At 42.3% G+C, this 27,800-nt stretch overlaps 1 protein-coding gene across 15 annotated transcripts in view; it reads right to left on the bottom strand.

The window, feature by feature from the left end:
• neb (nebulin) overlaps positions 1-27,800 on the bottom strand; it is a 266,346-nt gene that overhangs the window by 45,102 nt on the left and 193,444 nt on the right. For all 15 annotated transcript variants that reach the window (XM_067987151.1, XM_067987136.1, XM_067987143.1 and 12 more), the window contains 14 exons: positions 24,100-24,204; positions 22,052-22,156; positions 20,880-20,984; positions 18,631-18,735; positions 16,823-16,927; positions 16,048-16,155; positions 14,324-14,428; positions 8,647-8,751; positions 6,940-7,050; positions 5,707-5,811; positions 4,206-4,316; positions 2,176-2,286; positions 1,174-1,275; positions 987-1,091 (listed from right to left, as the gene is read on the bottom strand). In XM_067987151.1, the coding sequence (XP_067843252.1) occupies positions 987-1,091; positions 1,174-1,275; positions 2,176-2,286; positions 4,206-4,316; positions 5,707-5,811; positions 6,940-7,050; positions 8,647-8,751; positions 14,324-14,428; positions 16,048-16,155; positions 16,823-16,927; positions 18,631-18,735; positions 20,880-20,984; positions 22,052-22,156; positions 24,100-24,204 (1,488 nt within the window). The remainder of the gene's footprint in view (positions 1-986; positions 1,092-1,173; positions 1,276-2,175; positions 2,287-4,205; positions 4,317-5,706; positions 5,812-6,939; positions 7,051-8,646; positions 8,752-14,323; positions 14,429-16,047; positions 16,156-16,822; positions 16,928-18,630; positions 18,736-20,879; positions 20,985-22,051; positions 22,157-24,099; positions 24,205-27,800) is intronic.

Below are 27,800 nucleotides of genomic sequence, written 5' to 3'. Positions count from 1 at the left end.
GAATCTCCAAAGACGGGTGGGATTTTCCAGACTGCAGCGGCCATCTTCCACCGCCAACCACAGCAGGTGAAAGGTCTGTCTTGTAGTAAGCATTACTCTCTCTTATCCTCTACATTTAAAAAAAATAATCCTGGTCCTGCTACTTGGTGTCGGAGCAGACAGGCCGCTGAGAACAAGCTTCAGCCAAGTGAATAGCAAAAGCCTTGGATGCAATACAGCTTACTCCGGAGGCAATGAATCCAAGCTATCACTTTACTTTTCTCCATCACTGGTCAATCTGCCACATAAAGGAGCAATTCACTTGGCAGGTCAGTATTACTATTGACCGATTACTTTTTAAGAGTAATCTCTGAGCCCATGTAATTGCTCCTATCACTCGCGTTGAGAGAGGGAGGGAAATTGGAAACCTTGTAGTAGGCTGCTTTTACTGCTGCCAAAAAAGTAGGACAAGTTGAGAGTAATACTGCTCCTGGTTACTCCCAACATCTAAATGTAGCCCATGAACTCCTGGAAGAAAAATACACAGAACGACGACAAATACCCTGCAAAAATAAATATTAGCGCTATAGCAGGAAGGAGGTGGAATTTACAGTGCAAGAATGGATATGAAGAAAATAGTTACCAATTTAAAACCACAACTGAAACACAAGGAGAAAAAGCACTGACTTCTAGAAGAGACGGTATCTTGTATGATTCATAAGATTTTCCCTTCTCAGTCTGCTAAACTGCTTTCTTTTAATTTCACCAGGTTGTTTTTATCCTTCTTGTAGTTTGTCACACAATTACAATGCATTGTTAGATACAGTTTGATGCAGTCTAAGACACCTTAATAGAGTTGCATGACTTGATACAATTTGATATGACTCAGTATAGGTCGATACGGTTCAACATAGTCTTGAGTCTCAAGCAATCTCATGAGTCTGTTGTACTTTTGTGGTTAGTAAAGTATCTGTACTTCAGGTTCTCATTTTCATTTTGTTTTTTACCTGGCTGGTAAGTTTGGAAACCTCTTTGGCAAGTTCAATGTCTGGACGTCCAAGGCTGATTATACCACGACTAGCCTCCTCACGCGCCTTTGTTCTGTATCCGATCTGAAGGAACATACAGAACTCATGTGATGGCCCATACTTAATGGGTTGTAGCATATTGCTCAAAATTGTGAAAAATACTTACATCACTTATTAACTTGGCAGCTTCAGTGGCCTTCATAATATCTGGCCGATCTGCCACAGATGAGTAAGCTAGTTTGGATTTAGCCTCTTTCTTGTATTCAATCTGAGGGATGGAGAATATTTCTTGGTCACTGTCAGAGTGCTTTACCAGGGAAAATTGCTTGATAAACGCCTTCTAACCAAACTGCTCGTTCCTTATGTTCTAAAGTTTCTATTTTGTGTACATATACAGAGAACACTAAGCGTCAACTATTTGGAATTATACAGCACCTTTAACGTAGAAAACATCTCAAGGCCCTTTGCAAAGAGGGTGGGGTGGGGGGGGGGAGAAAAAACAAATAGGAATAGATAAGGGATTGGACGCGGAGTTGTGGAGGGAGACATTAAGAGAGGGGGAAAAGATTAGTTTTGGGACTGGAGAATGATCATAAAGCATTCATTGAATCAACTGCATGAGCAAAGACCTCACCAGTTTATAATCGTTGTCTGATTCTGTAGATTACATTGCAGGCCTGGATTTCTGGCAGGAAACCACACTTGCGAGTTCATTTCCCTCCCGCCAGTGGCAGAATCAGGCTCAGTTGATTTTAACGGCTGGGTCTCACTTAAATCATGCTGGCCCACTTCCTTCCCATTCCCAGAGGAATTTACCTGAGGAAGGAGGAAGTCTCCGAAAGCTTGTGAATTTAAAATAAAATTGCTGGACTATAACTTGGTGTTGTAAAATTGTTTACAATTCCCAGAGGAAGCAGTGGAAAAGCAAGCAGTCTGAAGACCATCCGCCAACATGAGATAAGTTTATCTAAAAAATTGATCTAAAAATAATCTGCTGCCGATTACTGGGAATTTCTGTGCTTATCGTGTGTATATATAACCTGATCGAAATATCTTGGAACTCCTCTTCATTTCTACAGCCTCTTCTGTAACTACATTTCATTCAATAGGACGATTAAGAATACAAGCCACCAAAAAAAAAGGAAAGGAAAGTTATTTGTATGCTTACGTTACTCTGACTCTTGGCCACATCCATGGCATGTTTCACTTCTGGCGGTTCCATCATAATGGAATATGAAGACTTGCCTTTCTCTTTCTCAAACTGCTCCTTGTACAGTTTCTGTGTTCAAACAAATTGATATTAACATTCAGATAATGCCCCTTGAACCATTATCACTTCCAATTTTTTCAAACCTCCATGAGAAATGCAAGAACATAAAGGTTCAGGGATGTAAAAAAGGTCATTTTGCTCACCCAGCGTAGCCCATTGTTGAGAGTCTCTTTTGTGTTAAAGGACTGCTGAGGTAGTGCAGCACATTGATGTACAAATATGCTGCACCTCATACTTGGTAAAATGTCGATACATGATCATGATTCCCCATGTCTAGAGACTTCAGTTTTATTTGTACTACAGCAGGTAAGAGTGGGGAGCAGGGAGGAGCTGTGTCCGTCGAAGGGGAATGAAAACCAGAGTGAGTCAGCCCAGGCTATCTTTTAATATGCTAGTAGCAAGTTCAAGAGCAGTGGCTGGCACAGGTCTGGGGTGGGAGGGTGGAGTGGCGGGCAGATTTTTGTCCATCATCATGGCTAGTTATTATTGTATACATGTAACTTAAAAATTAAATACAAACAATATCCTATGTACCTTTTTTATGAATTACAGATTAACTGAAAATACACAGCACAAAAGGAGGAAAATCTGCAGCTGGGCGAGAGCTGCAGCACCGGAGAATCCAGTGAGGGACCTTGAGGCGCCCCGAAGATTGGGAACCAAGACCCACTGAAGGCGGGGCCCTTCAACAGGTAAGTCACTGGGGACAGAATGGAGAGTGAGGAGGCCACTATAAGGCCCTCTCCCTCCATGGGGGCACCTCAGGGCCATTACCTCCACTTCCTGAGGCTCACCACTACATTCCTCATAGCGACACCGGGAAGTGGCAGTATCATGGGCAGAAAGAAGAGAAACCCACTAGTTGCACACAACGGGTGGGGAAGGAGTAGTAAATGGTGTTCCTAGTGGATGAGCAAAATCCTGGTTGGGGTGGTGAGGAGGCAGTAAGCCTGAACACCCTTATTTCTGGTTGTTTCCAGTGCGATGCGCCCAATTTCAGTCAAAATCACAGAGGAATTCCCCCTCCCCATTTATCTTATTACCAGCAATTTTTTGAATCCCTTTTCCTCCTTTCCCAACTGTCACTCACTATTACATTCACTGAGTCGTTCCATTTGGTTCTATGCCATGTAACAAAAATACTACTCATATGACATTATGCTGTTGGGCTAGTGTTATAATAAAGTTGGTTGATAGGAAGGATGGGTTTTACTAAGATGCAACATTCCTGAATATATCTCCGGTGGTATAAAGTTAAAGCTATTAAATAATTGGAGGTAATATTCCAAAGCAAGATAAAAGCGATAAAAAGAGAAAGTTCTAGAAATGCATAGCAGATTGCTCAGTACCTGATAAAAAGACAGGTGAATGCTTCAGATGTGACCCTTCAATTGAACAGAGTTCACACTTGAAATGTTAACTAGTCATTTCTCTTCCAAATACTGACAGACCTACTGTGCATGTCCAGCAATTTGGGGGCGATTTTAAACCCCAAGAACGGGTGGGTTGGGGCCGGGTGGGAGTTGAAAATAGTTGTTTTTTGGGTCGCGACCGCACACCGTCTTTATTTCAGGGTTTAACGTCGGCGCAGAAAAGGACAGGCTTCCCACTGGGAATGCAAAATCCAAAAATTTTGCAGTTGTAATCCAAAAAAACAATTATTTTCAACTCCCACCCGCCCCCAACCCACCTGTTCTTGGGGTTTAAAATCCCCCCCATTGTTTTTATTCCCAATTTCCAGCATTTGTGGCTTTTTCCTTTTGAAATCAGGTTATTGGGTTATTGAGGAATGCTTTGGTGGTCATGTGACAACTGTTTTCAGTGAGAGAAATTTACAGCAAATGACATCCTGAGGTAATCTTGTACACAGCAAGGCTACTGATGGCCCAATCTTCTCACGTGGATTGTATCATATGCTGAATACTCACCCCACTGAGTAACTTGGACATTGCTTTAACATGTGAAGTTCCACGGGTCTCAGGTAGTGTCATGTAAGCAGCATGGGGGAGTTCCTTCTTAACAGCTTCTTTGTATTTTTTCTGCAAAGCAGAGAAACAAATGTGTCACTTAGGAGCAGTTGAAAAGAAAAACTATTGCATTCAATGAAAATGAGAACAATCATTGCAATGCTTTTAATAGATAATAATAATTCACCGTATTAACTTTTTCAAATGGAAATGATCAATATCAGAATTGATCAATTTCAGATCTTTTAGAGAAAAAGTTAATAATGGGCCCTGAAATTCTTAGGGTTAAAGAGGCCAAATTCACTGCCCGGGAGAGCTGGAATTTAGGGTGCAACCCAGATCTGCCAAGTTTCTGCCCTGTGCACAAAGTGTGAGATTGCAGTCAGGAAGGCAGGCAACTTTTCAATCTTCCCCCCTCCACTACATCAAAGGGATGTGTCTGGAGGGGTTCACAAAGCTATTCTGGGAGATCCTCCACTTACAGTATTATTAGGCCCAACAGAACTAGTAAAGGCTCCAAAAGTAGGCAAGACAAAGCTAATTGATTTCTTAGGAACAGAAGATGAAAATATCTCATTTAATCTCTGTGGTGATATGGTACCTTGTGCCAAACTGTGGTGATATATCATATGATATGTATTTTATTTGTTTGATACAGAGCAACGTCATGACTTGTGAAAATTATGGATACTCATAAGAGAGTTAATAACTGCAATTTAATTGAGGCGCTCAGATAACATAAACCATAAGAGCAAAACCTGAGCAGTTTGTAACCATCATCTGAAGTGGTATTAGATTACAGGTTTACCCAGCCTCACTGGTGCCTGTTATCATTTAAAAATTTGTGCATTTAAATCCCATCTGTCAATATTTTGAGAGAAGAATGGATTTTCCATTTTGTATTCACTGCGATTTTTTTCAGTAAAGTTATTGACAGGAGGAATTTCACCACTTTTTCTCACTTGTGGGGAATTATTCTAGTTTCTTGTGTCATTCTTGACTGATGTGTGCACAGCATTTATCAGTGCACTGTAAGTCCGTGCTCTGCAACGCCAGTCACAAAGGACTATTTGTGCCTTATCACATACACAAATTGTATTAATGAGTTAAGAAACACAAGAACGTCAGATAGCACACAACGAGTAAAGAAAAATTGGCCTGTAAAGCCTGCTCCTTCACAGTACATGCACATTCTATCCTATCTACTTGACCCAGGAAGGCACAGCAATTGCACCTTGTGGCCTAAAAAGGCGACATCAAGTTACAAACAGTTGTGTTTTAGCAGCAGAATAATACATTGTGTATAACGCTCCTGTCCTTATAAAATTGCATATTTTTCAAACTACCATGAGCAGTGCCACAGTAGATCCACTAGTATATTAAAAGTAATTTTACCACAGTGTATTCTCCAGTCCTGTTCTATTCAGGGATATGCACACAAGATAGGAAGTAACTACAGTACCTCAGACATTAGGGTAGAAACAGATTTAGCATGGAGCATCTGTGGTGTGTCTGGAACCGGTTGGTAGATGCCTCTTTCCTTCTCATGTTTCAGTCTGTATTTCACCTGAGAATGGCACAAAGCAACTGAATGTCTGGGAATCAAGGACACACTAACAGAATCATAGAATCATATAGCACAGAAGGAGGCCATTCTACCATTATGCCTGTGCCAGCTCTTTGAAAGAGCTATTCAATTAGTCCCACTCCCCTGCTCTTTCCCCATAGCTCTGCAAATTTTTCCTTCCCTCTGGTAAAATTAGTTATAATGGAGTAAGTCACAATGTGTAACAACTTTGTAAATGTGTTAATGAAGATTTCCTCTGTTCAGTGCTTGCACCAAAATCATAGACATTTTCTTTTAAAACCACGTCACCGTGCATAGTGACCAAAGGAATTCTTAATCTTATGTAATCTTTCTTACCTCCTCTTACTCTTAAAGTAGTAACTCTTCCCTCCTACTCACACAAAAAAAACTTGCTGGGCAAATTTTGCTTTGTTTGTAAGCTTTGAAGAAAAATGCTTTTGCTAAACTTGGTGTATGTGTGTGTTGGGTGGGGTGGGGGATATATAACACAGAAAATAGTCCTACTAATGCTTTGAGTTCCTAATACTGTATTGAATTGCAGGCCACAAGGTCAAATTTTGAAAGCAATACAAAAATAACTAAGATTCTGGTAAGAAGAGTGTATCGTGCTGAGGTTATCTGTTATCTTATTTGTCCTGTCCTTTATGTGAGAGGAATAAAATACAAAAAAGCCAGAATTTTTCCTCTTGGTGATTTCTTTTTGATCATCAAGGTGAGGGAAAGATTGGAAAATGTTTTCAATTTTAGCAGCCAGTATCAGCATTAGGCACTGCCATGTCAGAGTAAAGCTCCCTCTGCTCTCTTCCAATAATGTACTTTGTAGTCAATCTCAGAAGTTCAGCCCTAATGCACCAGTATGATTTTTTCCCCCAACCCTTATGCCAAGCTCCCTGAGTGTAAATGCTAATTTATGTTAAATTATAGTAGTGTTGTGCTATGGACTCACATCCATTAGGTACCCAATTGAGGCTATCCCAGACTCATTTCACATAAGGGCCTCATAGCCAGCAGAACAAGAGATTTTCATGCTGTCAGTCTGGGCTGAATTGTGCTCAGGTTCCAACAGTGATAGGACCGTATAGGAAATTTATGGATATCAGTACTTACCCCACTGGCCAAGTCTGTATTCTGTACAGCTAATAACAAGTTCTTGTCTCCTAAAACAGGGACTGAGAGCTTGCAACCTTTCAAATATTCTCTATCCAATTTGTACTCCACCTGTCACAAACAATAATGAGATTGAATTAGCAATGACATGTAAACATCAGTGTCACGCAAGGGTATATGTGATAACACAGCTTATTCAATATAGAGAGAATGAATTTAACATTTGAATGGATCTCTGCTATGTCTTTTCATATTTGCACATTCTTTTATCCTTTTTATATTTCTGCATTATCTCACTGATTATCTTTTATGTCATCTAACAGTTTGGGTCTGTTGTAGACTAATTAATAACGATTGATTACTATAATTAGTCAACAGCTCCATTATCATTGTATCACATGACTATTGGATGGTAGAAGGCAAACCAGATGGACCTTGGTCTTTTTTGGGCTAGCTGTTCCTTTGTTCTAAGAAGCAGTTTGCATGTCATTTAAACCACCCCCTCACTGTGATTGGTGCATTTGTCGGTTTTCTCTCCCTGTCTTATCCCCTTTTTCTCCCTTCAATTTTCTAACCTTACTAAAATGCTGAGCCTTCAGTCTTCAGTTCTATCCTTTTTTTTCTTACAGACTGACCTGCTGTCAATTTTCAGCATTTTCGGGCTTTATTCTCTATTGAATTCACATCACAGTTCCTATTTGGATGATCTTTTTCTGTTTCACTCTCTGGGGGTGATTTCAAATTGTTGCTCGTGGCCTTAACGGGGCAGTAATGCCCGCAAGATAGGGTCGGTAGCCTTACCGTCCTGTTAACACTAGCGATGCGGCCGGCACAATTTTGAAAGGTCCCTTTTAAGATGTTAGTTGGGGTTCTAGGACCCCGATGGCCATTTTACGTTGGGCCGTACACACTCCACTCAGTTCCATAGGCGATAGAGCCGAAGACACCCAGCAAAGGTAAGTTTGAAATTTCTTTTGTGGGGCCCGGAGGCACACTCCTGCATCTCCGGGCCCCAAAAAAACAATCTAGGCCGCTGCCGCTCTCAGACCACCACTGCGATCATGAACTCCCCCCACCCAATTACTTTGCTGTCCACCAGGGCAGCCCAATATTGGCCAGCCTTAATCCGGCGAGCTGAACGACTTCATTGCTTTATTTTTGCTGATTATGCTTATAGTCACTCAACTATTTCACACATCATTGAATAAAGTGGTTGTTTAATAGTACGTTGCACACTAGTACCATGTCTTTGATGCCCTCAGATAAGCTAGAAATTAATTACTTGTCAATGCTGCATTACTGACTGGTTCTCTTACTTTAATCATTTTTAAGTGGGACTAACTCAAAGTCTAAAATGGGCATCCAGACATAATTTTAAGCTCATAGTTAACTTTCATCTTTGGTATTGTATAGTAAACCATTGCTTAATATGATACTGCCTAGGTGCATCTATGGAAAGTGTAACTACAGTCATACTTTGTTATAGCAAAATCATGGGGACCACAAACTAGTGCTTATTAGAGATTCATCTTATTGACGTTCAAACTCTGCTATTGACTAGAACATAGTTTTCGCCTGGATCAAGAGAAAAGCTCACCATAACAGAAGTTTATGAATTCAAGGTTTGTTTGAAAAGACTTGATTGTACATACTGTACCAACGTGCATAAAGCAACATGACCATGGAGTCATTCAGTGTTCCACTTACATCACTCTGCTGCTGTGAGGCCTTGTACGCCTGCATAAAGTCAGGTCTGTCTGCAGTCCACATCCATTTAGCCTTGTTGGCCTCATACTTCTTCTTGTAATCAAGCTGCAGATCGAGCAATGAAAATAAATTGAAACCGGAGTATATTGTGATACAATAATTATTGATTAAACGTTTCAGTGAGCTACACAGTTTAGTGTAGTTTAATTGCACACTTTGAAAGTTTGTCTATTATCCATTCACAAGCCATCACTGGTACTGTTTTTATATATCTGACCTTAAGTTAATTTTATTTTCCATTTTTTATCAAGGCAGTGACTTACGATGGGGTACGGTACCGTGGGCACTGACAGTCATGCCGTACCTTGTTCAAGTGGCTGTTCATCATTAATGATTCTAGACAGTGCGGGTAATTTTAACATTGGCCGATAGTCGGAAACAAAAACAGGGAGAGGTGTTTAACGGGTGGCTGAGCTGATATCTCACATTTTACACTATCACCCAAAGTCAAAATTACCCCCAGTGAGTGGGTGGCTGGATATTTACCTACAAGGGGGTCATTCCAATCCAGCCAGATTTGGTCTTCACACACCATCGACTCAAATCATTTTTAGCAGAGGTCAGTGGACAGTGATCAGGAGGGAGGACCCGGGCTCATTGCTGCATTGCAAATCATGGAAGTGTATTTTTCAGTGAGATTATTAAAGAAAATTTATCTTTATAAAAAATTTGTTGTAGCTGATGTGATAGGCAAGAGATAGCATCCATGTGCCTTGGAAAATGTCATTGCACACTCACCTAGAGGAGTATTTTGCAAAAGATTTCTCCAAGCAACAGTGCCCCTTTTAGAACTGGTTTAACAGCTGGACTAGTGTCAAAGTCACATTCCTAATTTTTAATCTGTCTAATTTACAAAATTTTGCAATCATACTACTGCACCCCAAAATTTGCAGGTCATAAAGGCCTGCATGAAGGTGTGACCTATATACTTGGTTTTCCAGTATATATGTATAAACTTTTTCATTTTGGGATGTAAAAAAGACAATGGGCTCAATTTTCAAAGGACGGTGGGATGGCAGTGGGGGGTGGTCAATGGGCGGATGGCAAACCCGGATAATAAAAACTTACCTTACCCCTCGCGATCACAAGTTAATTGGTCGCCCTTAACGTGGCTTCCGGGTTTGCCGTCCGAAAGCCGCGCAGTGGGCGGACTGCGCACCCGCATCACAGGCTGTCAGCTGGAGCGTCTAGATATAAAGGGCTATTGCTCCAATGGCTTTTGCTGAAGCAAAGACCAAGAACACACAAGATGGAGCAGCACAGGGGCAAGGCTGCTCTCAGGTTTAATCATGCCTCACTCCAGGTGCTAATGGCCGGGGTGAGGAGGAGGAGGGAAATTTTTTTACCCGGAAGACAGGAGGAAGTGCCCTCCCTCTGCCACCAAAAAGGCCTGGCTTGAGGTGGCAGAGGAGGTCAGCAGCAGTAGCAACATCTGCCGCAGTTGGGTCCAGTGCAGGAAACGTTTCAATGACCTAACTAGGTCAGCAAAAGTGAGTACACTTACTGATTCTCCTGCATTCCATGGTGCACATCAACACCCACGCCCCCCCCCACCTCATTCTGCACTGCCAAGACTACACCATCACATCACTCCTCACACCCACCTAAGGCTCATCCTCAACTTACCTTCACTTCCTCACCTCTCCATTTGTGACCCCACCACTACCACTCACCCCAATCCTGATCCAAAGTGATGTCTCTGTCTCATACTCACCCTCTGATGCATCTCTTTCACAGTCAGCCTCACCCAAAGCAATGCATTAATTGGTTGACCACTTCATCCTCACTCACTCACACATCTGTACTTTCTCCCCTTCTAGAAGAGAGCACAAAATGCACACAAGAGGGCGAGGACTGGAGGGGGGCCTCCAGAAATAGTATCCTCACAGAGGCGGAGGAGGCGGCCCTGGAGATCAGCCACACCCGAGACTGGCACCCCACAAACGTCTGGTGACACTAAGTTTAACATTCATCACACGCAATATGAATTGATGTTAACAATGATTGGCATGCTGAACACCTCAGTATGCTCATCGCAACATGACACATCTGTGATGATGCTTAATATTGCCTTCTGTTCTCTTACAGGCCCTTCAATGACCGTAGTGACGGCAGAGGGCGATTCCTCAGAGGAGCTCCAGGCCTCTGAGGGCGCACCGTCACATCCTAGTGAGCCATCCATCAGCGCAGATACTCACACCTCAGTGGGTCCTAGTAGTCAGTTAGTTGGGTTGGCACCTGGTGAGTCACCACACACAAGTGAGCACGAGCAGACACTGGTGGCAGGGGCAGCTGTGGAGAGTCCGCCTCGGTGGGAGCACTCTTCTCCAGGGTCTGCTCAGCTGGACGCAGATGCTGAACCCTGGGGGCCATCCTTTAAAAGGAGAATGATCGAGGGACAGCAGCACATTTGCGAGGTACTGGAACAGGTGCCACGCACACTCTCCACAATAGCACAGAGGATGGAGGAGTCCAACTCCTGCATGAGTGGAATGGTGGCACAGGTACGGGAGGGAATCTCTGAGATAGTGTCACATGGGCGTGAGGAACTAGCTGAGACAGTGTCGTAGATAACTGCGGAACTGTCTGAGATAGTGTCGCAGGTAAGTGTGGGAATGTCTGTGATGTAGAGAAGGCTAGCCTCCGTTGAGCTTCAAGCACGGCTCACAAATGAGTCCATTCAGGTCCTGACAATGGCCGTTCAGACTCAGGATGAACAACATTCTGCCGCCGTTAACAGGCTGACAGATACTTTAGAAGTGGCCTTACAAAGCATCACACATGTCCTCCAAACTGTTGACCAGCAGGGTGGTAGGAATGATGTGGGCCTGGCACAGGAGAGGGATGATGGCGAAAGGGGACATGGAAGTGGGGACGCCTCTCAAAGCGCTCCCAACTTTTAACCGGTTGCCCGCCTCTCAACCAGTACCCACAATGCTGCCTCCTCTCCAGGTGGCCAAGTTAGCCCCTGCACAGGTGCAGGTAGTACCTCACGGGCTCCAAAATCCAGAGGGCATAGGTCAAAAGCATCTAAGCAGTCCGGCCATGGACATGAGCAACCTGCCGCTACCTCTGCTGCAGCCACAGGAGAAGCACCATGTAGAAGCGATAGGAAGAGAAAGGCTAAGGACTTGTGATCACGAAGGGGATGCACAGGGGGTCTGACAGACTGTCATGTTTTTCATTTATATTTGGTTTTTGTGAAAGTCGCATTAAATGTTATCATTCTCACCACTACTGCCACATCTTGCCCATTCTTGACTGGCTTTTGTGATAGCGTCCTTTCATGTGCTTCATCATGAACGGCGACACTTGATGCCACCCAGTGGGTCATTTTACATTGGGTGTATGTGTAGTTGCAGGACTGTTTTGTACAGTGGTGGTGGCGGGGTGGGGGTGCTGGTGTTGGTGCTGGTCTTTCCAGGTGGTGTGAGGACTGGACTCTTCTCACTTTCTGATCTTACGAGAACCGTTCACATATCAGTGACTCCCTGGCCTCACGAGCAGCCAGGTGAGCCGCTGCTTTGCCCATGGGTTCGTCCTCGTCCCCCTCCTCTTCCTGCTCCTCCTCAATATGGATGGCAGATGTGGATGGTGGATGAGGGCATGGGTCCTCCTCAACCAGTACCCCTCTCTGATACGCCATGTTGTGCAGGACACAATGCACTACTATAATGCGACCCACTCTCTCTGGTGCATATTTAAGTGCTCCTCCCAGAACGATCAAGGCACCGGAATCGCATCTTCAGCAACCCTATCGCATGTTCAGTTATAGATCTGGTGGCGATGTGGCTGTCATTGTATCGACACTGTTGCTCAGTGATGGGGTTCCTCAGAAGTGTCATGAGCCACATGTGCAGGGGGTATCCCTTGTCTCCGAGGAACGAGCCCTTAAGGGTTTTCGGTTCTTGGAAGAAGGGCAGGATATTGGATTCCCTCAGAATGAATGAATCATGGAAGCTGCCAAGGAATCTGGCGCACACGTGAAGAAATCTTTTCCTGTGGTCGCAAACGAGCTGCGCGTTGATGGAGTGATATCCCTTCCTGTTGATGAATAGTCCTGGCTCGTGTGTGGTGCTCGGATTGCTATATGTTTGCAATTGATCGCACCCTGTACCCGTGGGAAACTAGCCACAGAGTAGAAACCCACTGCCCTCTCCGTCTGACTGAGGTCGTCCATTGGGAAGTTGATGTAGTGGGACGCCCTGCGAAACAAACTGTCGGTGACTTGCCTTATGCAATTGTGTGCAGACGACTGAGAGACCCTGACGATGTCACCGGTGGCACCCTGGAACGATCCGGAGGCAAAGTTGTTGAGGGCAGTGGTGACTTTAACAGCGACAGGTAATGAGTTGCCACGAGGCTCAGCCGGGAGCAGCTCGGCATGAAGGAGGCTGCAGATGTCTGCGACCACCTGGCAACTCACTCTGAGACTCCATATGCACTGCTCCTCAGAGAGGTCCAGGAAACTGTGCCTCGGTCTGTAGACCCTCTGACGAGGGTAGTGCCTCCTGCGACGTTGCTCCCTCTGTTCTTGCCCTCCCTGCTCTTGTGCAGGTGCCTGTGGCACAGCTCTGTGTTGTGGAGCTCCAAGTGGCGGAAGTGCACACCGTGCCTGGCGAGGGTGGTGATGTTGCTCGTCCTTGGATGTACTGGTGAATGCAGCCATCGCGCCCCCCATCCTGATGGTGTCAGTTTGAGGGGGTCCGGAAAGTTGGTAAATATGTGTAAACAGAACAATTCTGAGTGGAAACCAAGAATTTTCAGTCTAAACACAAAGATCTCCCAGCCAAAAGTTTGTCTGAGAGAACTGAGTGCCCTGCTGCAATAACTCACCTTTAATCCCCATCTGTCAAACAGGCATTTAAATGTCCAAATGGCTGCCAGCTGAAACACGGCTCCTTCACCATGGAGTGTTTCACACAGCACGGGAAACACGCTGAGGCTGAATTAAAATCCATTCCCTGCCTTAATCACCATAAAATTAAGTACTTTAACAACTTTAACTATCTTAATGACCACATTAAATATCAACCCCCCGACTTTAATTGCCGGCGGGACTTCTGGATTCCTGAAGCACGCGCACACAGATGCGTCTGTGTGAGACGCAGAAGTCGGCGGGTTGGAGCCGGGTTCCTTTCCCACTCCGGATTTTCCCGATTGTCGTTGCCCCTGTCCCCAACGCACCAGGACTTCCATTTGAAAATTGAGGCCAATATATCAGGTTCTGTTAGATTGCGCACCCAGGAAATACTGCTTTAGCATAATCTACATTACCGTGACGCTCAGATTTGTTTAAGTAATCCTAAATTCTAATAATTTCACTTTCCAACAACAAAATGTGTCTGAAAATGGAGAAGTCTTTGTAAATCTATACGCCCCATTTTATAGAACATATAGACTGCCGTGGTTTCATATGAGCAGGCATTTGAGAGATGTATTCATTTTTTTTTCAATCTTATAGACCAAGTTTCCTACATTATAACAGTGACTATACTTCAAAGGTACTTCATTGGCTGTAAAGTGCTTTGGGACGTCCCGAGGTCATGATAGGTACTATATAAATGCAAGTCTTTCTTTTCTTTCTTTCAAGTCAGCACATGCTGCTAACACTTACGTTGGTTGTGTTCTTGTATGCACTCTTGGCAGCCCTGATCGAAAAGGCATCCCCAGCAATGGTGCAATTCGCTTTGTTCTTTTCATATATCTCCCTGTATTTCAACTGCCAACAAAGACAAACTATTAAAATTCTGTTAATCACAGGCACTTTGATGCCACACTTTAAAGAGTCCTTCCGTCTATGTAAAAATTCACTTTTAGTGAATTTACTGAGTTAACTAACTAACTGACATTAATTAGTGACTGTATCCTTTTACTTTTGTATAATTAATTGGCAGGTGAGCACTGAAGCTTACTGCTAGTGACACATCCATTCCTAGCAAGGCTAAACATATTGTCTGGAGTCATTCAGTAAAACATCATTTAAGGGGAAGCTAGGTAAATACATGAGGGAGAAAGGAATAGAAGGTTATGCTGATAGGGTTAAATGAAGTCAAGTGGGAGGAGGCTCATGTGGAGCATAAACCAGTTGACATAATGGCCTGTTTCTGTACTGTTAATTCTTTGTAATTCTATGTTACATCATTTAGTTACTGTATCTCAAATTTAGTTACTGAATCTGCTCTTCATACTAGAATTGTTATTTGCTGAATCTACCACGGACAATATGGCAAATAAAAATCGGCAGATTCTTTAAAAAAATAATTTCCTTGAAAGTTGATTATATGCAGGATAGCACAGTACGGTGAGAAAAGAACACACATTTAATTTAATATTTAAATTAACTTGAAACTCAGGCCTCCCTAGTGTAAGAAAATGGTTTGATTTTTGAACAATTGACATTGCAAAACACGTTGCATCAAATCTTGCTGGAAAAATAATGCAAGCTGTTATTAATGCGGAAATCGGCCAGCAAGTTCAGAGGATGAAGAGATACACCGTGAGTTGCGAATCTCCAAAAAAAGCTGGTCGATTTACACCGTTTGCCTCGCAGAAGTGATATCTCACCCTTAGCCTCCCTGTTATTTTTAAGAACTTGCTGGATTTGCACATTAATTGCCCATTAAACTCGCCGCTGAAAGTTAGGGCTCATAATAACGTAAATACCCTTTTAACAGCGTAATAATTGTTAAAACAATGCAAATCAATCTCTCCGGCCCAGAAAGGGAACAATTTAAACTGTTGCTTCTCATGCATTTTACTACATTTGCATGTTGTAAATTGTTGTTAGAGATTTTAAATATTTCAAATATTAAACTTTTACACTTTTTTCTTACTTTTCCTTTTTGTCTCTTTTTCACTCTCTCTTAATCCAATCTTTCTCTCTTTTCATTTTTCTTTCTGTACCTGATTTGATTCTAATTCACCCTATTTCCTTCTCCGTCGTTCCTCTGTTTCTTTCTCAATCCTTAAATCTCATTGGTTAAGGAGATAGGCTGTTGGTCCTGCCGTTCACTAAGAGCCCAGATGCCCCGTTGCCCTAATGAGCTCGCCCTTCCAGCAAGTTATGGCGCTAAAATGTTTTGAGCTGAAGGGTGCAGGAAAAAGTCTAACTAACAGCGTACTTCATGAGAAGCCCTGCTCCAGCAAGATTTGGCCCACTTTATTTACTGAGACTGTAGGGACGATTGAAAGGAGGGTGTGACGAAGAAATAATTTTGCAGTTCTACAGCAGCGCTGTAAATAATCAAGAGACTAGCACGCACCACATCACTGAGTCTATATATATATTGACTTATATAAAAATGATATTCCTATTCACCAAGTGTGGTGGATACTTACATCACTAATTCTGTCCTTCACCTTCCGCATGTGCAACAGCATTGGTGTGTCATGGATAGCAGTATAGCCCTTGGCTTTATTCTGGTTATAGTTCAGCTTATACTTTATCTGTGAACACAGAAGAAAATGGAAGGTTTTAAAATAAAAATGAGATTATTATACAAGTAGCTTTCTCCATATTGCAGAAGGCTCCATCCTGTTCCTCCCTTACATGGCTCTATCCCGTGGATATGCAGTGAAATATTATGAATAATTTCCTGTCGCACAAAATAAAGCTGTATTTAATTGTAATGGTAAATGTCTAAAGTGTGTTTCACACTGTAATTAATTTACAGCAATTTAAATAAATTAATTAATTTGAAGTAATAAAGCAGGCAACAGGTAGATGACTGTAAGCAATGTGGGCAATAAACGTAGTAACATTTGTAATCTGGATGAAAAATGTATTCACTTAATAGTGCTAAAATGACTTGGCTCTACAGTGTTAGGTGCCACTTTAAAAGCAAATATGACCTCTGCGAACTCAGGAAGCAGGTGTGCTTAAATGGGGAGGGGGAACAGAAGACAGAATGTCCAAGGAACATATGCTGACTGCAGATACTAATAGCAGCCCTTATCCCTCTTTAACTGAAGAATAGCAATCTGACTAACTCTATACATGTACAACAGGTGTAGGTAGAAAACAGCTTAACATTTCTCTAATCAGGTAATTATTGTTTAAACAGGGTTAATTATATGTGCAAAGGCACATTTACTGCTTTAAAAAATAACTTACATCACTGATGAGCTTCGTCACTTTCTTAGTTCGGATGTTTTCGGGGGTTTCCAAGATGGATGTGTATTTGTCTTTCACCTTCTCGTAGTCCTTCTTATAATTCCACTGTACACAAGAGAGCATAGAATTGATGTGGAGCAATCAACGGAAACCCAATGGACCAGATTTTGCTGAACGACGCTCGCCGTTATTAATCAGCAAATGGAATCAGCAACTTGTAGCGAGGAAGAGATACCCCGTGAATTACGGATTGCCACAAGTTGCTGGCCGGTTTGCACCGCTCCGCCGTTAGCTTCGTGAAAATGGCATCTCGTGCTTAACCTCCCCGTGATTTTCATGAATCGAAGAATCAGAGAATCATAGAATCTTACAGCATAGCAGGAGGCCATTCAGCCCATCGTACTTGTGCCGGCTCTTTGAAAGAGCTGTCCAATTTAGTCCCACACCCCAGCTTTTTCCCCATAATCCTGCAGATTAGTCCTCTTCAAGTACTTGTCCAATTGCCTTTTGAAAGTTCCAATGGAATCTGCTTCCACCACCCATTCAGGTAGCACATTCCAGATCTTACCAACCCTCTGTAAAAATATTTCTCTTTATTTCCCCTCTAGTTCTTTTGCCAATTATTTTAAATCTATGACCTCTGGTTATCGACCCACTTGCAAGAGGAAACAGTTTCTCCCTACTTGCTCTATCAAAATCCCTCATAATTTTAAATACCTCTATTAGGTCTCCCCATAACCTTCTCTGCTCTAAGGAAAACAATCCCAGCTCCTCCAATCTCTCCACATAACTGAAGTCCCTAATCTCTGGTATCATCCTGCACCCTCTCCAAGACCTTGACATCCTTCATAAAGTGATGAAGGATGAAGTTGCTGCGCTTGCACATTAATTGCCCATTAAACTCGCCACAGAAAATTAAGTCTAGTAATTAACAGCGTTAGTACCCTTTTAATGACGTGATCATTGTTAATGACTGCTAATCAACCTCTCTTGCCCAGAAAGTAAACAATTATAAGTCTCATTCCTTCAGGTTGTGAATTGTTTTAGGAGATTTTAAAAATGTCAAATTTTAAATTTTAACATTTTTTTCCTTACTTTTCCTTTCTGTCTCTTTTTCTCTCTCTCTTACTCCAACCTTTCTTTCCTTCTCTTTATTTCTCTTTCTGTACCTGATTTAACATTGAATTCACCCACTCTAATTCTTCCTCCTCCTCAGTCCTTCCTCTGTTTGTTTCTCAATCCTTAAATCTCAATATTTGTGGAGATACACTGTTTGTCCCATTGTTCACCAAGGTCCCAGATGTCCTGTTGCCCTCACCACACCGTTATCAGCTCACACTTCCAGCAACTTTGCGGGCAAAAAATTTTGAAACCTAAACATGCAATTATAAGTCTAAATAACGAGGCACATCGCGAGATGCCCTGCTCCAGCAAATTCTGTCCCATTGTTAAAAAAGTGAATGAAATCTGCAGAAAACCAACCAAAACACATGCAGAATATATTTTTTAAAACTGACAGAACACTTCCATGAATACAGACAGAGAACAGTTATACAGTTAAAAGACAGCAAGTCTACTTGGTCAGTGCTTGGATTAGTAGGGAAGCCTTTTAAAATTAGTGCAGATTTGGTTTGTAACTGAAATTGAGAGTTGCTTCCTTAAAATATTAATTCAGTTTTTTTCAAACAAATGACTTTTTAAACGATTAAACTGTACCTCTTAGGAAAAGAAAGCATTCAAAGTATCAGTACTAGGCAAACCAAAAATCATAAGGAGGTAAAATAGTGTACAACATTGGGCAATTTTACCTGGCTTCCTGAGATTGAGTTGCAAATCGCGGTCAGCATTTCAGGACGTAGAATTTCATTGCATCCTCGTCTCAATCTGTTCTTGGCATCACACTTATATGATTGCTGTCAATGAAGATGCAGATGCATGCAAAGGATGATGGAACATAAAATAAGCCACATAAAGACACCAGTGTTCATCATCCTAGAACTCTGTCACTCTAACAGTGAAAAGGTTCTCACAGGCTACAAAATGGGAAGCATTTATTTGGGTAGATGGCAGCCACATAAAATGGGTCAACAGGACGAAGATTGACTGCTGATGATGTTGCAGGTGGCCCAGCACTCGGGTGCAAGTTCCACAGAATTACCTGACTGATTAGTCGGCCCGACCTTTTGGCCAAAAGGTTTCTAGGATCATCCAAGATCAAGGTATACTTGCTCTTCTCCTTCTCATAGAAAGCTTTGTATAACTTCTGCTCGGAATATTAGATTTAGTTAAAACAATATATTATTGTCAATGATTACCTTTTTTTCAGTAAAAAAGAGAGGGGGACTAACTGGTGTATGGGGATGACATATTTCAATCTCTGGCTCCAGGACAAGTCAATGTCTTCAGGAGATTCTCAACTGGTTCAACCTTCCAAAGCATTGTCTGTCCAGTGTTAACATTTGGACCAGAAAATCTGGCTTTGGTCATCTGAAGTCAAAGAGTCAAATGCTCATTTCATTTCCACCGATGAGTAAGTACAACTAAAGAGAGAGACTGATACATAACGCAGTGGCAGTTGACTCTTCACAACAGGTTAGCCAATGCTGCATTCGAACTCTGGGTAGCAGATGCTCTAAAGGTGAGTAAATATCAGTAAATATCACATTGGAATTGCTGTGAAAATTTACCTCTAGATAGCACAGCAGAAGTAAATATTTCATGTTGACAATATAGGATTCTAAGAAAAAATACTTCAGCTGATTACTTGAAATGATAGAATTCCTAACCATAAAAATAATGAACATGTTTTCTCTATATGGTTGAACTTGTGAGGCATTGAAATTCCAATAGTGTTGTTTTTGGCCTAGCAGTGAGGATTATAACAATCAATAAGATGTCTGTTAGGTCAGATAATGGTCAATAGTAAAATTCTTTTGCATTTATCAAAAAAAGATTTAGGTTATGGTTGATCAAATAACATTTGAAAACCGTTGTATAGTTTCATTAATTGCATGAAGAACTAAGGGCTGAATGATACATTTTACCTTTACTTTTACTTCTTTTCTCAGGCAGAGTGTGGATAATATAGACCATAATTCCATCACTTATTCCAATTTTTGCACAGAACTGCGTAGAAGTTCAGGAAGAAGCGATTTAACAAAAATGAATGAATTGCGGTAAGGAAACAGATTTGTTTTCATCTGAGACGAGAGAAAAGTCCCATATATTTTTACCGCTGTTTTCAACTTACAATAATCTCCTGGTTCAGCTGTGCAGCAGTTTAAGAAAATCACAAAGAAAAAAGAATATGATAAATAGGGACATAAATAAAACCCATGAACACTGTAAAAACTAAAAGATATCTCCCACTGGTTACTTGAGTCATGTGATCCATAAAGACAAAAAAAACTTTTATCATTGAATTTATCTTCAGTGAAGAATTCAGGCTCAACATTATTAAAGAACATCTCAAACTATCATCAACCACCAGACTCTACTGGAAGAATTGGTGGCACATTAAATGAATGCTGGTGAAAATTCTTGTTTGGCTCTCATTTGCAGAATTTTGATTGAAATATTCTGAATCTAATCTTGGCATTTTCTATTTTTTTTCCAACAAAAGAGACTTCAAAAAGAAATAGCTCGGGTAACAGATTTACTTTTTATACATTTTGGGGGATACGGAGTGTCCAAGTTTTTGTCTTCATGGGCTATATAGATGTGCACCAGAGAGCCTTGAGAGCCATGTACAAAGTTTAAATCCATGGTCTCACATCCAGTTGATGATACTAACAGATCTTGGTGTTCTGATATGGGATTTATCCACCAATGAGGCAAAAGTGCTAACAGCAACCCTTTTGAAAACTTCAGGGACACAGAATTCTACCAGGACAAACCAGCAAATAAGAGACATTGGTGCAATAGGACTGAATTGTCCGTCTGGGCTTCCAAGATCGGATCAATAGGGCTTGGAGGTCGCATGTGGCCCTAAGTTTAGGTTGGACACTCCTAACATTGACAAATATTGCCTCGTTAGCTCTACCCTATTTGCACATACCTCGTCCAAAATTGCAGTTGCCTCCTTAGCATGCCTGATGTGCGGGGTATCTGCTGTATATTTGAAGTTGTTTCTGTACTTTGCAACTGATTCCCGATACTTGTTCTGTAAGAAAAAAATATATAAATATAACCTGGACAGTAAAACATCAATAACAGCTGAATGATAGAACAAAAGCTCTACTTTATTCCTTATCGTATAGTTCATAAATCAGCAAGTATTTTATGTCTGGAATCATCGATGAATGTGTGCTCCTTTTCAGATTTCTGGTATCACTATCTTAGACCTTAACCAGCGATACTTGAAGCTCATCACAGGTCACTGACAAAATAGACCAGAAGGCCTAACCAGTGAACAGGTTTACAGTGTGAATACAGGTTCTCCTGGTCACTCAGTTGGTCAATTTGCTGCAATGTCTGAACTGAGACATGTGGAATGAGAAAATCCCAGGTTTGATCCTTGGTCTATGTTGAGTTAACTGATCTCATCTGGTGCGACCCTTGGCTAGTTGGGTGGAAAAGTCAAAGATCCCAATCCTGAATGCTAACCAGTAACTCCTGATGGAATTACACAGAATTACATAGATTGTACAGCATAGAAACAGGCCATTTGACCCAACTGGTCCATGCTGGCGTTTATGCTCCACACGAGCCTCCTTCCAACCCTCTTTATCTAACCCTATCAGTATAACCTTCTATTCCTTTCTCCCTCATGTGTTCATCTAGCATCCCCTTAAATGCATCTATGTGTGTGTGTGTGAATATTGGGTAAGGACAGGATGACACTCAACTGTCATGCTCCCACAGTTGAATAGCCTACCAACAATCACTCTCTAAGCGCATACATTAGGCCACATGAGCATGGTACTGGACAGTGGAACCAAACATCAGCATGAATTACACCTCCAGAAGAGAAGTGAAGAAGATTGGAGGGAAAGTGAGAAAAAGCATGTTTATAGTAAAAGGAGCCCTTGTGATCAGTAAGGCTGTACAGGCATCTGTCTGAAGACTGCTGAATACATTATGTGCGTGTCTGTTGTTCACAGGAGCATGTGCTGAGATGTGCAGCTGCAGATACAGATGAATAGATGTCTGTTTTATCGCACCATCATCAAGTCACTAACTTACTCGTGTAAACGTGTTGGGCTACACTGCAAACGCACTCGCCCCTACCTGGCTGTAGAGCTTCTTGTTCTTCTCCGCCAGCATGAAATCAGGAGTGTCCCACGCATAGCACCCGATTCCTTTCAACCAGTCCAAGTCCGATTTGTATTTAACCTAGTTAAAAAGTAATTAGTTTTACCGCAAGTGTCAGATCTTGCACACCAAATGGCAAATCGAAGACACATTCACCTTTGCCAGAAATGACAACATCTTGCAAAGAATTTATTTTAGTACTTTAAATATTGATCCCAAGGAAGCCTTTTAAGGATACAGGATTGTAGAGGACCAGAAAAGATCATCGAGGTCCATTTGGTTGCTCCCAAAGCTGTGGAACTCTTCGGCCTAGAAGTTGGATTGTGTAGCACCCGTTTCTCAGGTGCAAAGCTGGTGCTGAAGGATCCAATGTGATGTGCAGTGTGCACGTAATCAGTCTGCATTGGTTAGGGCCCCCTATAGTCACCAGGCGCCTACCTGAAGCAGTCCTTTAGGCCCATGGACAATGCAAATTGGGGGCCTAATGCCTGCTTCAGACCCCTTCGCCAAATTGAGTCGCAACCAACTGCAACATGCAGTCAGTTTTCTCAGGCGTACATCAGCCTGGAGGCTGCCACCAAAAAGCTAAGTAAAAAAAATATATTTACTTACCTGAATGTGGAGCCAGGAAGAGCAGGAGTGCTACTCCTGGCCCCACGTTAAAACAGCAGGCCGCTGCCAGCTTGCGCTCGACCCCCTTGCGATTGCCTTCCCTCCCCCATTTCCTAGACTTACCAGCTGCCCTTGGCCGGGGTCTCAGCCAGCCGATCTTGCTCCCCCCGCGACCAGCGAGCTGCTTTTAGGGTCGCGGCTGGTGCCCGCAGCTTGACGGTAATAAAGAAATGAGGCCCAAGGACCAATTTTGAATGGTCTTGCCACCGGCACTTTAGGCACGTGCAACGGCTGCTGCACCCGGATTGTGCTCGAATTCATGCACGATCCAATTCCTAGGCCGTCCACACTACAAACAATGAGAGACTAGGGTTGATTTTCTAACTTTATGCTACTGGCGGGGTGTCTCAACCACCAGCTCTGCACATCAGGAAACCATCGGCAAGCTGCCCATAATTTCCCGTCCATTTATTTTTCCACTGGTGCTGTAAATTTGGAAAATGATCCCCATTAATTATTATTCCCATTTCCCATCTGAAATTGCCCAAAGTGATTTGTGAAGTTATAAGTTTTACCACCATTTACTACATTCTGGGTTTGACCCCACCCCACCCAGTCTGTGTTGAGTTAACTAACCTCAGCCATGACATTAGTAGAGGTAGTACAGATGAGCGTAGATTTTCCAAACAAGATTATTCTAACCCCGGCAGTAACCCATAACACCAATCAGAACATTAGGCTTTGGGCTCAGCAGGTCCGCGTTAGGGAGGGGGAGAAGAACAGTCCGGGTTCCCAAGCCTGATTGCCATCCGGTAACCTCTTCTGGAAGTGTGTGTGTGTCTAGGTACCCGCTGAGAACAAAATCAGGCTCAGTAATGATCCCCACACAGTCAAAAAGTCCATCACTCACTGTCTAGGGTCACACTTGAGTAATCGTCTCTTGGGTGAGGTACTAGAAGTCACCAGACACCCAGAAATCCGACACCCAGAAATCTAACACCCCAGCAAGAGGTCGATGACTTCAGGAGAGGGAGACAAGAGATTTGGCGTGAAATATATATTATAAAAAACGAAAAATAAGATTCCTATTTATGACAGGTTCTAGAAAAAAAATCATCTTGTTCGTTCATTAAGAATGTCTAAAAAAACCACTAACAACCTTGTGGGACATTTATTGGGTGGAAAGTCAAAACATAGCATCTAATTAAATTGGACATCCCGTATGCTAGGCCAACACATCTGAAAGTTGTCTTTATTTTGTTGCTTTGTTTTAGATTTAGATTGTCACTCAAAGCATTATCTTTTCATGCAGTCCACGTGTGTAACAGTAATGTCACTAATTAAAACAGCCAGCTTAAGATTTCTGCAGTCATTATATTTTCTATTAAAAGATGTCAAATTCGAAGACTCACACTGCTGATAGCATCAGTCACCATGCGGTGGTGGAAGTGCTCAGGTGGATCGGCAATTGATCTCCACAGTCCCAACTGTTGGATGTACTTCTCCCTGTATTTGACCTAGGACCAGAATGTTAAGAGAACATCATTAACCAGAAAAGAGGAAACTGATAAGAAGCAAGCTGCACCGGGATAAGGAACGATTTCTGATGTTCCTAGCCTGTCCTACAGATGCTTTCCCATTGTCAAGGAATGCCTGGTAGTCCCTGAAGCAGTGTCATTTGAAGAATTCCACGCTATACTTTGAGAATTTGCACCCCCTCATCATGTACTCAGACCAAGTAATACAAAGCAGCAGGATATGAGTAAATACAGTGTAACTTCACTATAACGAGCCCTGCTTATAACAAACACCCAGTTTTAACGATCCCAACGGAAAGACCTGATTTTTTCGACGAACACTTAAGCAAGATCTACCTGGACCGACCTGGGTGGAATTCAGCTGAGGCTAATTGAAAGGCAAAGGCAAATCGTGTTTAACTAATTTGATTGAGTTTTTTGATGAGGTAATAGAGATGGTAGATGAGGGCAATGCGGCTGATGTTGTGTATATGGACTTCCAAAAGGCATTTGATAAAGTGCCACATAATAGGCTTGTTGGCAAAGTTGAAGCCCACAGAATAAAAGGGGCAGTGGCAGCATGAACACGATATTGGCTAAGTGACAGGAAACAGAGATTAGTGGTTTTTCGGACTGGAGGCAGGTATACAGTAGTGTTCCCCAAGGGCCGGTACTAGGACCACTGCTTTTCTTGATATATATTAATAACTTGGACTTGGGTGTACAGGGCACAATTGCAAAATTTGCAGATGATACAAAACTTGGAAGTGTAGTGAACAATGAGGAGGGTAGCGATAGACTTCAAGAGGACATTGACAGGCTGGTGGAATGGGCAGACACATGGCAGATTAATTTAATGCAGAGAAGTGCAAAGTAATACATTTTGGTGGGAAGAACGAGGAGAGGCAATATAAACTAAATAATACAATTCTAAAGGGTCTGCAGGAACAGAGAGACCTGGGGGTATATGTGCACAAATTGCTGAAGGTGGCAGGGAAGGTTGAGAAAGCAGTTAAAAAAGCATATGAGATCCTGGGCTTTATAAATAGTGGCATAGAGTACAAAAGCAAGGAAGTTACGATGAACCTTTATAAAATGCTGGATCAGCCACAACTGGAGTATCGTGTCCAATTCTGGGCACCAAACTTTAGGAAGGATGTGAAGGCCTTAGAGATGGTGCAGAGAAGATTTACTAGAATGGTTCCAGGGATGAAGGACTTCAGTTACGTGGATAGACTGGAGAAGCTGGGGTTGTTCTCCTTAGAGCAGAGAAGGTTGAGAGGAGATTTGATAGAGGTGTTCAAAATCATGAAGGGTCTGGACAGAGTAGATAGAGACAAACTGTTCCCATTGGTGGAAGGGTCAAGAATCAGAGGACACGGATTTAGGGTGATTGGCAAAAGAACCAAAGGCGACATGAGGAAAAACTTTTTTATGCCGCGAGTGGTTATGATCTGGAATGCACTGCCTGAGGGGGTGATGGAGGCAGATTCAATCGTGGCTTTCAAAAGGGAATTGGATAAGTACTTGAAGGGAAAAAATTTGCAGAACTATGGGGAAAAGGCAGGGGATTGAGACTAGCTGGATTGCTCTTGCAGAGAGCCGGCACAGGCTCAACGGGCCAAATGGCCTCCTTCTGTGCTGTAACCATTCTATGAGTCTATGGTTCTAAAGATAACCTATTGCTAGTGCGAATCATGCGAGACGTATGCATTCATTGCCTGATAAGACAGCCTGCCGTCTGCAAACAAACGGCAATGGGCGTGAGGAGGCAACTGCAATGAGGTAAAAAGGCACGAGGCAACTACAGCCAAGTAACCTGCATAAAGATGGCGAGTAAGAGCTCTTCTTTGTGTCAAACTGCTTTAAACATGCTGGATGGTATTCCGTCTGTTAATGAGGACTGCGACACACTGGGAACTTCAGAAAGAAAAGGACAGGAAGTTGAAGTTGATGAAAACCAAGCCCACACACGAGCAACTATGAGCGATGAGGACAATACCGAATCAGCGACATTGAGTCAGGGAGAGGATGAGGAAATGATGAGGAAGGCATAGAACCAGTTATCCCTTCATTGGATATGTTCAGAAAGGTAATTGCAAGTGTGCGAAACTTCACACAGCCATTGCTTGGAACTGGGGACCTTTTTGGACTGGTTAACAAGATAGAAACAGCGTGCATTGAGAACAGCATGAATAATATGAAGCAGTGTACATGGTATAGTTTTTTTCAACAGAATAAAATGATGTTCAATTCAAATTGGTTGTTTCTTCATTTTTCTAATGCAGCAAATCACCAAATCACCATAGTGAACACACTGATATAACAATCTTTTCTGTCGGCCCTGAGAGAGTTTGTTATAGTGAAGTTCGGCTGTAATTCAAAGGGGTATGGTGCATGCTGAACTATTTTCCAGTATTTCATCCCCTCCCAGGTTCGTAAGTCTATACCATATATTTGAGTGTTTCAGCAATCAAATATTAATTTAAAATTCAAAATGAAATTGGTGACCATGATCCCTAATGACCTGAACTCATGTGATACAGGCAAATAAACCTCAGCACCTTCGAGTATGTGTCAGATATCTTTTGAAAAAATTCCTACAAAGCACATGCTTAACAAAATGAACAAAGTAAGACAAACAGCTGAGAGAGAAAATTGGAGTCTGCTTTTCAGAGTCCGATTGCTTCCCCTTCTCAAATATTGGAACCTCAGGAGTCTGACTCCAGTCTGTTGGAACAATCCCAGATATCAAAGAGCTATGGAATAGGCTGGTGCCTCATGTAATATATCTCCCATTTCTTTCATCACTCTCGGGTAAATGATTTCAGGTCCAGCAGCATGATCAATTAAGAGTGCCTTAATCCTAGCGAAGACCATTTTTGCAGTTACTTGTACTGAATCAATTTTAGCAGCACCATATCCAGCACAATTGGCACTTCTGCATCATTTTCAGTTATGAAAACCAATGCAAAGTATCTATTTAACTCTTCAGCCATATTCTGATCCTCATACCTAACCCATGAGTTCTTTAACCATTTTCTGGCTTCTGATGTAACTAAAAGAATCTTTACTGTTGTTACTACAACTGTCCACAGCCTTTTTTTCTAACATCTGACCAGCTTTGTAACTGTTATATGAGGGTTAGTGTAAAGGGCATGAATTCCTCTCCCGATGTCGTCTTGGAGCAATTAGTTTGGAGTCACAGGAAGTGTGCTCCACTATGCCAGCTTATCAGGGCTCATTATAATGAAGCAGAGGAACACCAGGAGCAATCTTGGGCACAGCAAAATAACCCAGAGGAAGTCTGGGCATCACTGGGATGGTAGCAGCACCCCGAGCACAAGGCCAGGTGCCCCTGCAGTCTGCCTTGGAGGTAGTTGGCAAGAGGGTGGCACCGTGGTGCCAAACAGTAGGTATACGATTAGGGAAAACTAGTCTGGGTATGAAGAATGATGATGTGGGAATAGGAGATACATGGACAGATACATGGCAGATGAAATTTAACGCATAGAAACTTTAAAGAGATACATTTTGGTAGGAAGAATGAGGAAAGACAATATAAACTTAATTGTAAAATTTAAAGGGGGTGCAGG

This window comes from Heptranchias perlo, chromosome 7, assembly GCF_035084215.1.
Source record: "Heptranchias perlo isolate sHepPer1 chromosome 7, sHepPer1.hap1, whole genome shotgun sequence".
NCBI lineage: Eukaryota > Metazoa > Chordata > Chondrichthyes > Hexanchiformes > Hexanchidae > Heptranchias > Heptranchias perlo.
This window is presented reverse-complemented; position numbering and strand designations above follow the sequence as displayed.